General features: G+C 44.4%; 1 protein-coding gene across 13 annotated transcripts in view; it reads right to left on the minus strand.

Moving 5' to 3' along the window:
• Positions 1-7,416: 7,416 nt before the first annotated feature.
• Positions 7,417-16,174, minus strand: part of ZNF618 (zinc finger protein 618) — a 231,118-nt gene continuing 222,360 nt past the window's right edge. For all 13 annotated transcript variants that reach the window (XM_072632439.1, XM_072632435.1, XM_072632433.1 and 10 more), the window contains one exon: positions 7,417-15,990. In XM_072632439.1, the coding sequence (XP_072488540.1) occupies positions 14,477-15,990 (1,514 nt within the window). In that variant the 3' untranslated portion in view covers positions 7,417-14,476. The remainder of the gene's footprint in view (positions 15,991-16,174) is intronic.

The raw sequence follows: 16,174 nt of genomic DNA on the forward strand, positions 1-16,174 counted from the left end.
AAATAAGATGATATTTGTAAAGTACTTTGCAAACCTTAAGTTGCTATGTACATGCTAGCCATTTTTGCTGCTGTATTATTAGTCCTACCACTACTGAGTCACAGAGCTCATTTTAAACGGCTAGTGAACTGTACAGAGACTTGGCCTGGTGCTGCCCCGTGTGGCCACAGCCAATACCACAGCCTCCCATGTTGGCTGCAATAGCTCTATTTACCTGGGGATTAGGGCACCTCCTCTGCCTGATGCTGTCGTCATGTGGTGCTAGGAGCAGAGACAACCGCTCAGATCGTGCGCTCTTGGTTTGCACTAGGACAAAATGCCACGAGATCTGCTTCTTCCAAGCAGATTCAGCCCACCTGGGTTTGAGAAATAAGATTTCCAGATCCACATCCTAGGGATGAAGGAGCAGTAGTGGGCAATGGCCAAGAGACAGGGCTCCCAGCAGGGACATGATCAGGGGGGTGGTGACCTGGGCTCTAGCTCAAGTATTATCCTGAGATTCAGGTGGGGCAGTAAGACTTGCTCAGCAACCCTCCTCCTCTCTCATCCCTAAAATCCTGAGAGTGAAGCTAGAACTTGCTCCTTCTCTGGTCTCTTGGCCCTCCTCCACCCCCCACCCCCATTCCAGCCCTTGCTTCTCTATTTCCCCTCTGCAGGGGAAACAGCCCTACCCCACCCCTGTCCCTTCTACCTTTAAGAGCCCAAATGCCTTGCCCCCAATAACCCCAGAGTTCTCCAGGCTACGAGTGATGCTGCTGTTGTAACTACACCTGACCCCCTTCCCCCTAGTCTGCAAGTGAGACTTTGCCCTCAGGGAGAATGGACAACGGGGCTTCCCACAAGGGAGCCAGAGATGGCTCTCACTGGTCATTCTCAGATGCCATCATCTCCCAACCCCCTTGTTTCATATCTCTCCTCCGCTCCTTGACTAAACACCTTGGGAAAGCAGTCTGCCTTTCCTCTCCCCTGCAGTCTGACTTCTGATCTCATTCAACTGAAACTGCTCTCTCCAAAGTTACCAATGATGCCTTAACAGCCACATCTAATGGCTTTTTTTCAGTGCTTGTCCTTCTTGAACTCCCTGGAGGCTTTGCCACTTTCCTGAATATTCTCCCCTCTAGGTTTTCTCCACACCATTCTCTCCTGGTTCTCCTCCTCCTGCCTGTGTGACTGCTCCTTCACTGGATCTTCCTCCAGGTATTGCTGACTCACCATGTGTGTCCTCCAGGGCTCTGTTCTGGAACCTCTCCTGGAACGAGCCTGGCTGAGTGATCTCATCAGCTCCCATAGATCCAATCCCCCTATATATGTAGATGATTCCCAGAACTATTTATTCAGACCTAATATCTCCTGAGCCCCCATATCCCATCACCAACTTCCCCTTGGACACCTAAAACTAGATAATGTCAAGCTTAACAAGCCCAAAACAGAGCTCTATCTTTCCCCCTTAACTCCTTCCCATTCTGAACTAGAGGGTACCACCATCCTCCAAGTCATCCTCCCAGGGGCACCACTTCAGTATCATCCTCAACTCCTTTGTGTCATTCACTAAACATCCAATCTGGGGTAATGCCTTGTCATCTTTACCATCACAAAACCTCTCCCATATATCTTTTCTTCCTGCACTCAGCCACTACACTGATGTATATATGCTCATTGCAATAGTATTGTAATTGGTCTCACTGCTTCAGATCTTTCCTCACTCCCAAACCATCTCCTCCATTCAGCCTTCCAAAGTGATTTTCTTAAAGTGGGGAAGGAGGGATAAGGGAGGGATTTTTGGAGGGGGTAGGTTAAGTAATAGGAGGGCAAGGTAGCAGGTAAAAGTAAAGTTGAGGAGTTAGGAGGGATACGAAATAACAGATACAAACACAAAATAAAGATCAGGAGTAGAATTTATTAGGAAAAAAAGCAAGGGGTAGTAATCATGATCTCAGACAAAGTTAAAGCTAAAGTAGATTTAATCAAAAGAGAAAAATAGAGAAACTATACTGTATGTCAGCCATATTAATCAATATTGCTTTAGACTAAAATAATCAGACGGGGAATATTGCTGTGATATAAGAAATGATGAACTGATGGACTTAGGAAAATATGGAAAGACTTGGATTTACCAAGGAAGATGTTATCCACCCTTAGAGAAAGAGACCAAAAAAGTATAGTATGGTCTTACATAGATACATATGAATGTATATGTTTACACTTATAGCTATCTAAGTATATGTGTAAGTATATGCATATGTATGCATATACATGCATGTATATGTATGCATGTGTATAGGTTTATATGTGTATACATATATATACATATGTAATCTCTGTATTTAATTATAGCCTTCTCGGAGGGGGCACAATAAGGGAGGGACGGAACAAAATAAAAAATGTACAGTAAAGAATAAAACTTACAAGGAACCAAAAAAAAAAAAAAGATGGACAGCTCAGAACATAAATTTACTGCTGTATATTTTGAATCCTCTCATATTTTGCTGTACAATGGCAATGCTTTTTTTCTTTTTATTTAAGTTTATAATGTTTCTTTTTCTTTTCTTATTGTGCAGTTAAGTTTAAAATAAATTAATTTTTAAAAAAAGAAAATAAAGAGATTTTAAGCTAGTTCTCTGAACAATAATTGTTTCTAAAATCCTCACTGATGTCACAAGCATAGAAGACTACGGAAGGGACTTCAAGTCATCAAATATCAGAACTGGAAAGAACCTAAAATAAAAGTCAGAAGTGGAAGGCACCTTTGAACATGGACTGTCAGAGCAAGAAGGGGCCCTAAAACAATGTTCAAACAGCAAATGTTTGAGTTGGAAGAGACCTTAATGACTGTGTCGTCCAACATCTTCCCTTTATAAGAGAAGACAAAATTTAGTATTTCCAATAGAAGCAACTCATCCAATGTCACAAAGGTATTGAGTCAAGCATAGAACTCTGGCCACCTGACCCTGGTTCAATGCTTTGTTCTTTATACCAGTATCTCACAGTTCTGCTCTCCGCTAGCTGAGAATTGGAGCTGTTAAGGTACTAAACCCTCTCCAGATAACACCAGGTAACCTTCACTCAGTTATGGTCCTTTAGAAGATCTTTAAGAAATGAGGAATGATGGGGATTTCAGGTTTGGGACATGGACATCTATCCACATTGTCCTTTTAAGAACTCCAAATCTGCCCTGTCTAGAATATAAAAACCATATCCTCTCCCAGGCAATGAGGACTGCTTACGATGATAGGATCACAGGTTTACACACATCTGAAAGAAACCTTAGTGATTTTCTAGTTCATCCCCTTAATTTTAGATGTAAGGTACTGCTTCTTTTGCATATGAAATTTTGCTTGCTCTTTATTGAAAGAAGTAGAAAAAGATAAACAGCTTGAAACAGATCTGAGGGGAAAACTGCCCCTCAGATCTATGTACTGAGAAGACCTGTTAGAAAAGTTCAAATCCACCCTGAAGATGGGCATGACCACAAGGCAGTATTATCTATCAGCTTGTGTACATTTAACTGTTTTCAGTTTTGAAGGCTATAGCTTAGAACCAAAGGATCTTTAGGTCCTTAGAATCAAAACACTGATTAGTAGTATAGAAAAAAAAATGAATATTGCTTGTATGAAAACCAAGAGAATTGCAGACTTTGGGCTCTTCAGCCTCAGTTAGACATGGGCCACTCCTTGTAAGAGACCTTGATTTAAGGCAATGGAAGTCATAGAAGATAGATGTGAAACCAGAGATGAGAAGAATGAGAAAACAGGACAGCTGCCCAGAGAGGTGACCAGGGAGACTGTCCCCTTCTTTGTGAAAGAAGAAGAGTAGGAAGGAAAACAGGAGATTAGAGCAGCTTTTTGAGGCTGAATCTATAGCTGCTGGGACTTCACTGGAAGAAGCGAAGTTCTCCTGTTGGGCAGCAGAACTGCTCCTCAGTACTATTTAGAATTTGTCAGCTAAATACAGAAAAGCCCTGCCCATGCTCTGGGATCTGATTGGAAGAAAGCAGAATCCTGTTTGAGTCAAAGGCTGGCCAGGTTTATTGCACTTTATGCCACCTACACTCTTAGGTGGAGGTCAGCCTGTCATGACTTGATTGCATTGTACTTCTACACCACTCCGCAATTGGAGAGGTGGAAATCCCTGAGAGTCCAATAGCAGATATTAGCTTTGTAGCTGCCCAGCTTAGGGAAACTGCTTGTCACTACTTCAGAGCCCAGCCAAAGACACGAGCCTCCAAGCTTCTGACCTCAGGCTTAGGGCTGCTGTTCACTGAAAGGGTGTAAAGCTGATCCTTTAATGAAAGAATTTAATACAGCTTCAGCAGCCTTTGAGTAGCAGGTAAGTGGCTTCATCTAGCAAAAGGGCAAAGACACTCAGAAAAGGAGCAAGCGTTAGACTATTCTCTCAAAGAGACTGCTGAATTCAGTCCTGCAGTCCAGAGTGGTGGATGGCCCTGGGTGCATGTTTACTTTTCCCACTAAGGACATTGTGCTCATTAGTGGGAGAGGATGACCCCGGTTTACTGGTGGAATGCTATGCTTCAATTATTCTTTTTTTAATATTTTTCCAATTACATGTAAAAACAATCTTTAACATTCATTTTCTAAAATACTGAGTTACAAATTCTCCTCCCTCCTATCTCCCTTCTGAGACAGTAATCATGCAATATATATTTCTGTATCAGTCATATTGTTTATTTCAGTCACTCTTGCTTTTGTCTTTTTTCTCAGTTGTTTTACAATCATGTCTGACTCTTTATGACCCCATTTGGGTTTTTCTTGGCAAAGATACTAGGGTGGTTTGCCATTTCCTTCTCCAGCTCATTTTATAGATGAGGAATCTGAGGCAAACAGGGTTAAGTGACTTGCCCAGGGTCACACAGCTAGTAAGTGTCTGAGGCTGGATTTGAACTCACAAAGATGAATCTTTCTGATTCCAGGTCTGCCACTCTATCCAATGTGCCATTTAGCTGCTCCTTTGTCTTTTACTGAATAAACATTTTATGACCATTCCTGATTTTTACTTCTGAGATGTACTAATTATTTTTGCTTTTGCCTTGTTATTTAGTAAATGTTTCCTTTTTAAGACTTAAGTGTCACTGTGACTGGTTTCTATAAATGGGAAGCACACTAGTGGGGGCTCAGGAGCTACAGTAGTAAGTAGTAAGATTATATCTTTTACACACCAGGGTTACCCTTGGAAACAGACATAAGACACCCATTTCTGGCAACCCCTCCCCTGCCAAACGACCAGAACAAGGGAGTTGTTGGCCATACTCCCTTTCTATGTGCTACAGATGTGGAGACAAGCTTGGAGAGATTGTGACTTTGCCAAGGTCAAACAGATGGTCAGGGGAAAAGCCAGGACTTGAACCTAGATCCTCTGACTTCAAATCCATGCTGTTGAAGCTATGAGGGCAAAGGTAGCCCTTCCTCTCTTCTGCCTGAAGTCAGTATCTCAGGCTGCTGACAGTCTAATTAGTTTACTGATGTCTCACTTTAGAAGCAAATAGGTGAAGAACAAGGGTTTGGCCAACTGATTCCTCCCCCACCCCACTCCTGCCCCAATCCCTCAGAGGCTGGTTCAATGAAAAGAGAATTAATTAGCTTTGGTATCAGAGACTGGGTTCAAGTCCCAATTCTGATGATTACTGCCCCTATGACGTTGGACAAATCAGCGCTCTCCCCTGGGCCCTCGTCTGTAAGATGAGGGCATTGGAGTACATGCCCTCAGCAGTACCTGCCAGTTCTGTCTCATCTCATATGTCACTAACTCCCTGGCCCCGTTCAGGTGGTCTTGAGGCTGGTCCACTTGGAAATACCTCACCTTGGTCCTCCCTTTCTGTCTCATCTAAAAAATAATTATGCTATTTAGATTAGCATCTCCCAGAGCGGTGCACGGGAGGAGCCCTCATGTGGGAGTCACAGGACCCACATCCAAGTTCTGGCTACCACTAACAGCTGTGTTGTTGCTCAGGAGTGTCTCACTTTGTGACCTTATTTGAGGTTTTCTTGGTAAAGATACTAGAATGGTTTGACATTTCCTTTTCTAATTCATTTAACAAGAAGAAATTGAGGCATACAGGGTTAAGTGACTTACCCATGGTCATACAGCTAGTATCTGAGTCTGAATTTGAACTCAGGTCTCCTTGACTCCAAGCCCAGCGCTCTATCTACTGTGCCACCAAGCTGCCCTTACTTATTTGGGCCAGTCACTTCCCTTCCTTGATTGGCCCCATTTTCTTCATCTGTAAAATAAAGGGAATGAACTAGAGGCCTCTGAGGCCCCAAGTGATCCTAAGTAGTTAAAAAACTAGAGAGTCCTGTGGATAGGAACTATTGTTGCCCAACACTCGAAGTACATTTTAGACTGATTTCACCTGAATAAACATATCTGGGGAGTGGAGGACAAAAGAAGAAAATATAGACACATTCCTGACACTTTTACAACAAAGAGAAAACCTGGATAATCTGCAACCTACAGACTATAGCAAGTGACAGACTCCTTTCTTCTTCACAGGGAGCCCTCACCCCCCATCCAGGCTGCTTAGCACCAAGAAGGCAGGCCTCCAATTCTGAAAGAATCTTGGAGTCTTCAGACAGAAACAGAGGACACAATCCTTTCACAAGGATCTTGCAAGAAAAGGAAGGAAAGAAGGAAGGAAGGAAGGAAGGAAGGAAGGAAGGAAGGAAGGAAGGAAGGAAGGAAGGAAGGAAGGAAGGAAGGAAGGAGTTTTCTAATACTTAGAACTCTTTCTCAGCACAGGAGCTTTGACCTTTTCCTGTTCTCTCCCTAGGTGACCTCCTCCCACTCACTTTGGGGGATGGCTCTTAGTGTACACATCCAATTGGCTTAGCCCACTGAAGCTCTGAACTCTTAAGCTCAGGGCCTCTACCTCCCCAGGAGAAGGAATGAACAGGCACTTGCCACTATGACCAGCTATCAGAAAATTCTTCCTGAAATTCTATTTCTTGTACCTTAGATCTATTGGTCCTGACTCTGCCACTTAGTTGGGCTACTTTGGACAAGTAATTTAATATCTGTGGACATCAGTTTCTTCATCTGTGAAATGGCTTGGAAGTATGGTGTGGTGAAGGGGAAAGCACAACGGATTTGGAGTCAGGGGGCTTAGGTTTGAATATGTGTTCTGCTATATACTACCAATGGTGTAAGAGAAGAAGGTCTGGGACTTGGAACACCATGCATGCCTCATCCACAGTAAGGAGCTATGTATCAAATATGGGTAAATTCTCTTCTCCAGAGGGAACATCCCTAGATCCTTCCTCTCTTTTTTGTGTGTGCTAGAGTTTGCAGTCTGCCCTCACTGTCCTGCTTCCCTTCTCTGGATATACTCCATCTCATCAATGTCCTCCAGACCTGACACCATAACTAGCATTTAAAAAAACAAACCACAGCACCAGATGCAGCCATTTTCCTAAAGGTCATTTTATTGTAAAACCATAAATACAACACTGACATGAAAATCATTAAGCAACTGATCCTTTCTAACAGTTACAGTATGTCTTTCCATGATGGCATCAGCCACTGGAAAAGAAACTTGTAGGAACGCTTGAGACCCATCTCAAAGCAGGGTCACTGAATTCTGGACAAGGGCTTTTGGCTTACAGATAAAGAACGGAAAATGGGAACTGCTCCTTTTCTCATTGGAAATGCCCCACTTTCCGACAGCAACAGACTGGTAAAAACAGTAACATTGACACGGCTCAATTTCCTTTTTTTTTTCCTTTTCTTTTCTTTCTTTTTTTTCCCTAAAAAATCTTCTCCCCCCTCCCCCTCCATCTGATATCAGTCTATGTTTCAAACAGCACTAAACATTTTTGGCTGCAAAAAGGGAAAACAGAACCGTAACGTTTAAGGAGAACAAAACGAAACAAACACAATGAAACAAAACAAAAACAAAACAAAAACCCAACAAACAAACAGAAAAACCCTAAACCCTTGAGCTGGCCCCAAGCGTTTAAATATCACTATGAGAACTGGGAACTCAATCGTGCAATTTGGCTCTCTAGAGAGTCATTTGATCCACACCAACAATACAGGAGACTTCAAACAATTTCTTTTGTTTATTAACACAGCAAGTGTGACATTAGGTAACCTTTTATTTTTATTTTTTTTAAATACAGTACACGGTACACAGGGCCCCCGCAGGCTGCCCTGTGCATTCCCCTCATGAAGACATAGCCAAGCGTTGGCTGTTTATAAAAATATTGTGTTGCTACAAAAGTATAAATTAATGCTACCGGTATTAAGAAATATTAAACACATAAAACTTATAAGGATTAAGAAAAATATTCATTAATACCTGTAGAAAACTCTGGCCTAAAAAAGATATTTTTGTTTCTTGTTTTTTGTTTTTTTTTTTGTATCTTTGCATTTTCTCTTTTTTTTCTTTTTCTTTTTTTTTTTTTAAAGATGACTTGAGTTTCTTACACTCACAGAGAGAGATACACACTCAGGTGCATCTATGGTATTGCCTAGAACGTCTGTTATCTACAGAAAGAGAAAGGAAGATGGATACCCACAGTTACTGAGGGAAGGGACCAGGAGAGAAAGGGAGAAAGTTGGTCATGGTCTTAACCTGATGTGAATGACTCATAATCCAACTCCAACATGGGTCATGGGGGAAGGAACACCAACAACAGTGACAGCAACAAAAGATAAGACTTTTCCAAAAATAGCTTTACTTGGGTTGTTATATAAAAGGGTTTCCTGACATTTGTCCAAGTGGGTTTGCACCTTGACTTTCCCACCCCAAGGGCCAGTGGGTTTCCCCCAGCCTTCTCTTTGCACTGATTCTCTTATGCTTCCCTCTCAGGGAATGACCTTGGCTCCCATGGAGGAAAGAAGTCTAGGAGAAAGGTCCCTTGCCTCTCCTTCGGGCTGTCCTTCTTGCCCTTCTCCTCCCCAACCCCCAGTACAGCTGGCCTTTGTCCTTGTTGATTACCAACCAGCTTGGATTTCAGAAAGCACCGAAGGAATCTGAGACCCCTGAGGTTGAACACGAGGCTAGGCCATGCCCCATTTAAGGAACTTTGGTTATAAAAAAATAAGTTGCCCATTAGGACATGATCTGTCCTATGTCCCTTGGATGGGTGGGTTGGTTCCCTGGTGGATGAGTGGGCAGGGAACCCACTCTTGAACAGTGATGTGAATACCCAATGGCAAGCCAATTATATCTTCCTCCTTCAATAACACAAATGTGGCATTAGCACAACTTGGGGTTTTCATTATGGCCAAGGGAAAAGAACAGTAACTATCTTCATGCAGCTGTCTAGACCACAATTTTACACCTTTAGCAAGTATGATAGTGAACCCTGTGGTTTAAGGTAAGCCTAGAGCTCTTCCTATTGAACCCAGGGTCCAGCAGTGATAGTTCTGAAAACAAAACCAACAAACACAAAAATGTAAAACAAAAAAACCCCCAACTATCCCCAAACCCCCAAATCCAACCTAAACAACACCCCAAAAACAATAAAATTAGGGGGAAGGAGACAGGAGACTCCAGGACAAAAATGCTAAATCATTGGTTTACCATACCTGGCCTAGCAGAAGTGCCACAGTGATGGATGAGGACTGAGCAGAGGGAGGGGGGATCAGCTAACTTAGACTTCCTCATTCTTAATGACCCATGTTTATTTCAGAACAAGGCTGGAGGCATGGGCTTGGCATGGGGCTCCTCTGGGACCACAAGAACCAAGGTTGCAGGAAAAAATAAACAAAACTCCTTATTTTTGATTCCCAGGCAATGGGGATGGTGGGGATGGTGGGGCTGGGGAGGGTCTAGCAGCCAGCTCCTGACCTCATCTACAGGCAGGAGATTCCCCTCAAACCATTAAGTCTCATTCTTCAGAAATTTCCCCGGAGATGAGAATACAGCAGCCATTTGAGACAAAAACAAATATGAAAATCACAGTTGAATTATTTGAGGGGTGGAAGTTGGGGATAGGGGAGGGGTTCTGTCTAACTGGGTTCAAAGCAACTGGGGGAGCAGTTAAGATGCTTTGAGCTATGGCCATTTCCTTAGAAAGCCTGTCTTTCCACTGAGCAATACTTCTCATCAAGCTTTACCAACTTTCTTTGGTGCTCCCACTGGCAGAAGTGGACTCCTGCTTGCCTTCAGTCACGTCTGACCCCTTCAGGATTTTTCACGTACTGTTTTTTTCACACCTTTTGTCTCCTCCACTTGTCAGGTACACTGAGGTTCAGAGATAATGTGCTTTTCGTATTTCTCTCCAGGTGCCTGCTTTCCTAGACTCAAAGTTACAAAGTGGCTATCATACTCTTCTTCCTTCAAAGACTGTGCCCTTAGAGATGAAACCCAGGAATGTTTATGGCTGGGCCCAGTTCTCTGCCTCCTGGAAGACACCCCCTCAGGAGGCTGGGATCTAACAGCTTCTTTCTGCCTAGTCTGCTAGCATCGGCCACTTAGCAGTGATGCAATGATTATCTACCTTTCCCCCATCAGAGTCCCCTCCCCCAATCCCTCCACAAGGGTTCCTTGAATCACCTAAAGATACAGTTGAGCTGGCTGAACGTGCCAAAACTCCCAAGGAAAAAGGGTAAGAGAATAATGCCAACTCACAAGAACAGAGAGAGGGGTTTAGTTTTGTTGCTGAAGTTTTTGTTCCCTGTAGCTGCTCATTCTCCTTCCTAAAGGTGCCTCACACAAGTCTCAGAACTCTCAGATCAGGAGTTAACACTGGGCTAAGGCGGGGAGCCTCCAAGGCTTCTGAACAATGAAGGACATCTCCCTGCAGGCCCCTGGCTTGCCCCACCAGAGTAGTAACACCCACAGTTGACTAGGATGGTAACAGGATGATGAGTGGGCACAGAGTACTTCTGAATGAGAGAACAAGCTTAGATGGAAGAGACATCCTTTGGTGCTCCTCTGATGGAAAAGCCAGATGTTCAAGTATGGGCAGTCACCACAGACCTCCTGTCACTGAGTTTTCTTTGTCTCACCAGTAACTGATCTGAAAATGAGAAATGAAGAACACCAGAGAGACCTGGGTTTCTCTCCTTGGGTGCCTTATCAATTAGATCTGGGGGTCTCTCAGGGGAAAACACCTGACAATGATAATGCTTCAGGCATTGCGGTAAACTCATAGATGGTGGAGATGCCTAGAATAACCTTTTTGGGAAAGAGAGAAAAAGAGGGTGGGGATGGAAATGCTGGAGCACTGTCCCCCACCTGGGAGTTCCATATCTCTACAAAACAAAACAGGCACAGAACATTTTTGTCCTGGAGATTTAGTGATTCTGTAAGAACTGTCCATTTCAAACCACAGGCACCATTCTGTGAAGGACCTGAGAATACCTAGAGCCTGTCCTTCAAGCCCTATGGTCAAGCGACAGACATCTCATTGATTCCCAAGATCACAAAACTATGTAGGGCCTACAATAGGTCAAATGCCATGCCAGTGACCAAATGCTGAAGAGTTGTCCAAATTCTTTGGCTGTGTGAAAATCTGGAACAACTGAGTATTGCCGAGACTAAGATGGGGGGGGAGGGGTTGGGGGTTGGGGATTGCCCAGATCATAGCTATTATCTGGCTGTGCCATGAAAGTTGTTGTAATGGCATTTGGCTTGTATGAGAACTCTAGCCAAGAGACTCTGCCAAGGTCTCTCCAGTTCCCAGTGCCAATGCCTGGGGAAGCAGCAGAAGGAAGAGAGAAACCCTCACCAACCCCCACCAATGAATTATTCCCCTTTCACAGCCCTTTGGAGACTAAGACAGTTCACAAGAAGCAGCAAACTTCCCAAGGAAGAAAAAAAATACAAAGTGGAATTCACTTAATTTATCTCAAGAGTGAGAGGGGAACGCTCTTCTCTAGTCCAGTCCAGTTCCTGGATGTTGGTGAGGAAAGCAGGGGATGAGGCAGCAACGAGGTAAGACTGGTTGTTTACTTTGAATTTCAGATTCAACATTTTCACTGCAGTACAGTTTCTAAGCTTCAGAGTGGTAGGGGTCAAAAATGTTTCCAAGAACCATATACAAAGTTTTCCTTCTATAGGTGTGGCAGATAAGGGATACACAAGATCATCCTCTCCTTTTAACAAAATGATACAATCAACTCAAATGCAGAAACCACCAACCACCTGGATGACATTTCCCTTTAAATACCCTAGATGGGAGGATTAGGGGAGGTTTCAGTGACAGGGGCTGTAAATCAAAATAGTCCCTCCTCCCCGTAAAGATGGGGATGTGGGCCTGGGGCTCTCAGGACCTCACTAACTTTCAACCAACCTCACTCCTCCTACTGGCACAAGGGAGCGCTTGGGAGGAGGGAATCCAAGAATTGCTTACAGGCCAATTAAAAACACGAGAAGAAAATGGTAATTCTACCTTCCCTCCCCACTGGCATAAGGCCTTTGATTGTGGAGGTATCTCATGGCAAAAGCGGGTAATGCATACGTTACTGGTGACAAATTCCTTAGCTAAGACGTTGGAACTTATCTTTACAAACAAGGCAAATGATACAGGAAACCATCTGGGGTCACCTTCTGAGAGGGTCAACAGCTCAACTGTTTTCCCATAATAGTGATCACCTCAACAGAGTTACCTTAACTATGCAGGTCAAAGACCATACAGTACATAAGCCTCAAAAGACAAAGTTCCTAGCCTTCCTAGCCCATCTCAATCTAGTGAGTAAAAGGGTACCAAGGGGAGAACTGGCTTCTCTAGGATAAGCCCAAATGGTCACTGTCAGGTGCTGAGTCCACAGACCTCAAATCTCCATGTGTAGGGAAGGGAAATAAAAATTTCACAACTGGGAGGGACCCTAAAAATTATATAGTAAAGTCAGGCTCAGCTTAAATATACTCCTGAAGGTGAAATCCCCTGACATTGGACTTTGGCATGGAGTCTGTAGAGGCCTACAAGGCACTCAGCCCTACTGCCTTGTAGGAATAGGATTCTAAGTCAAACATCAGGAACCCTAAAGGCTGACCAATTTGTACCCCCTGCTCGGAGGGTTCTGGGTAGCAGGGCCAAGGGCTAGATGAAGGGGGAAGCTGTGGGTCTGACATGCCACTGGACATGAACTCTGATCAACTCACAAGTTTCTAATGAGCTAGAACAATTCAGTGATGTGATGAGTAGTGTAATGCACTCTAGGTATCTTAGTTAGACATTCCTGGTACTAGAGACAAATGAGGCAAAACAAACAGGAGGGTAAATTCTTTTCACTTACATTCAGAAGATATCCTAAGCCACATGCTTCCACCAGATGCGATGCTATGCTTGTGAACTCATGGAATCCTCTGCATTGTTACGCCCCACCCCCCACCCCGACCCGCTCGCCCCCATGCCTTCTGAAGGAAAACATCCTTTGGAGATCGGGACTATACAGGGAAGGCTTAAGAAAAATGTTAGGATGTCCGTTACACCACTGAGATGAGCTAGTTTACAGTGTGACTTGGGGAGGAGGAGGAAAGGGGAGGGAGGAAAGAAAAGATTTTTTTTAAAACCATAAACATAAGTTACAGACATTCAGTGCCTCCTAGAGGGTTCTAAATCAAACTTTAAAACAAAAAATCAAAGAAAGGTTAAAACCCACTAAAATGTTTTAAAAAAACAACTCAAAAAACTAAGGTGTGGAGACAGTTCACTAGAATAACTACTTTTCTGAAAATTTTTCTTCTCCATCTTATATTTAAAAAATACAAAGTCCTATTTGTTTCCATATGTCTCCTTTCCTGATCTGAGAGATAGGTGTGTTTCTAGAATGCAGCTACCTTTATAACATGTGACAGATGTCAGGAAGGCAGCTGATCAATGCCCTGAAAATATACAAGGTAATTGGAGAAGCAAAGTCCAGTGCAGATATTGTCCACTTAATGCAGATACAAATATCCATGGCGAGACAGCCCTGAAGGGGAGAGGGGCAGACAAGAAGGGAAGGGGAGGGGAAGAGAGAGGGACAGAGAGGGAAGGGAGGAGAAACCAAAGAAACTTCAAGTCACTTTTAGATCTCAGCTGCCTGAAGACTTTACATCAGCCTCCTACTGGTCTGCACACCTGAAAACATGGAAAGTTTGTTTAAAAAAAAAAAACCCCTGTTGGAGACAAGAAGCATTTTCCTGGTAAAAGTACTCCCTCTCTCACATACACTCATCTTTCCTCACATACCCCACTTAATACATGTACACACAGGTACGTGTTCATGAGCACTGGGGCCTTTATGTGTATGCATGTGGGTGATTTCTTTGTCTGTATAAACAGACCCAAGGAACCACCTACCCACTTACACAATGTATGTGTATTTATCCATAGGTATGTGTACATATGTACATACACATGCGTGTGCATACACACACTTATGTATATACACATAGAAAAAGCACTTAAGTTTCCAGGGGCATTTGTAATGAGGTCCACAGTGTTTAGAACTTAAATTCCTTTTCTTTGATTGCGACAGTGTTTTATAGTTATTATTATTATTATTTTTAAACTAAAAGACAGTTTTAAAGCATGTTGGACTTCAAAAACATGAGCTTGTTCATGTCTTCGGGACTAAGAAGTCGTCTCCTTTTAATGAGAAGTGCCTGCTCACACATATTTACACACTCACTCCTGGCCCCCACAGCTGGCACCGCGAGGAGCCAAAAGGCCAGTTTGGCCAGTTTCGTATGCTTTTGGGTAACACAAGACCAGTACTGAAAGAGGTCAGGGGTGGACTGGAAGAGGGGTTCCTGCAAATAATCATAAACTTCGTTTTTCCCAAACCGGTCATCTTCCTGAGCTGTGGTGGCTTCACCGGCGGCCCGAGGCTTCTTGGTGGAAGGCTCAAAGTCCACTTCCTCAGTCCAGGACTCCTTCACCTCATTGATGAGCTCACACACTTTGCCGATGATCTCCTCATGCTGGTAGGGTGGGACGGGTCGCAGCTTCTGCTGGGGGTCCAGGATCATGGCCACTTTGTGGGCTGAGTGCACCTTGAAGTTTTCCTTCAGGGCCTCCAGAAAGAGGTGGCAAAGCTTGCTGACGACCCCAGCGTCGTTGGCCTTGGACGTGAAGAGCTTTTCCAGCTTGACGTAGGTGGGCAACACCAGCTGCAGGGTGGGCCGGCTCTCATGGCTCAGTTCGATAACCGCCTGCTTCACGGGGGCCAAGATGGCAGCCAAGTTGCTCAGGAGATGCTTGTTGAGGTTCTGGATGAGGTTCATCTTCTTGGCGCGGCTGTAGAACTCGCAGATCTGCTCGTAGCGCTCATGCACCAGCAGCAGAGAGTCCGTCACTGAGTTCCAGCAGGGTGGGGGCGAGGTCTCCTCCAGGGAACCAAAGGTCTCCTTCGAGAGGCCTGTGGAGCCTGCCAGGTCTTCACAGACATTCAGCAACTCGATAACTTCGTGCATGTTGCGGGCCTGTAGCGTCCGCTTGTTCAAGACGCTCTGCACCACCGAGTTCAAGGCACAGGCTGAGCAGCGAAGGCACATGCCAGCCTTGGAGAAGGCAGACGAATTCACCCTGCAGTCTGTCACGTAGACCGTCCTGATCTCAGACATCACAAACTCGGACAGCACATTCTGGACCCAGTGGTGGATGAAGTCGCCGCTGTCCCGGATGTCCACACCCTTGATGCCCAGGACGTAGCTCTTGATGTGGTTGCCCTCAGCCTGATAGGCCGTCAGGATATAGCAGGAGTCAGGGCCGATGCTCTGTGAGTGGCAGGTCACGCCAATGCCCAGGCAGGCATTGCTGCCCAGGGCACAGGTGACCTTCACCTTTACCTGGTTGTACATCCGAGGCAAGTGTTTCAAGGCCAGAGTATTGAAGTTGCCAAGGATCTCAGTGACTGAGAAGGCGCCATAGCGGGCACCACTGTCCACCAGGGTCTGTGCCAGTTTGAGAAACTCCTTCCCGCTCACCACACTCAGTGTGCCCAAGTCCGCGCACATCACACGTAACAACCTCTCCGCGATGTTCTGCCGCTCCTTCTCTGGGATGGTGCTGTTGGGCGCTGAACCGCTCACTGAAGCTACAGAGATAGGGGTGGGGGAGAAAGAGGGAGACAAAGTACAGAGTGGTTATTCCTACCAAAGGACACTGGGTATTTTGCTTATCATTCTGGGAAAAATTGAAGCTGATTTTGTTTTGGTACATATGACAACAACAATAATAGCTAACATTTATATAGCACCTTTGTGCCAAGCACTGTGCTA

The sequence above is a fragment of the Notamacropus eugenii genome, chromosome 1, assembly GCF_028372415.1.
Source record: "Notamacropus eugenii isolate mMacEug1 chromosome 1, mMacEug1.pri_v2, whole genome shotgun sequence".
In the NCBI taxonomy this organism is placed as follows: domain Eukaryota; kingdom Metazoa; phylum Chordata; class Mammalia; order Diprotodontia; family Macropodidae; genus Notamacropus; species Notamacropus eugenii.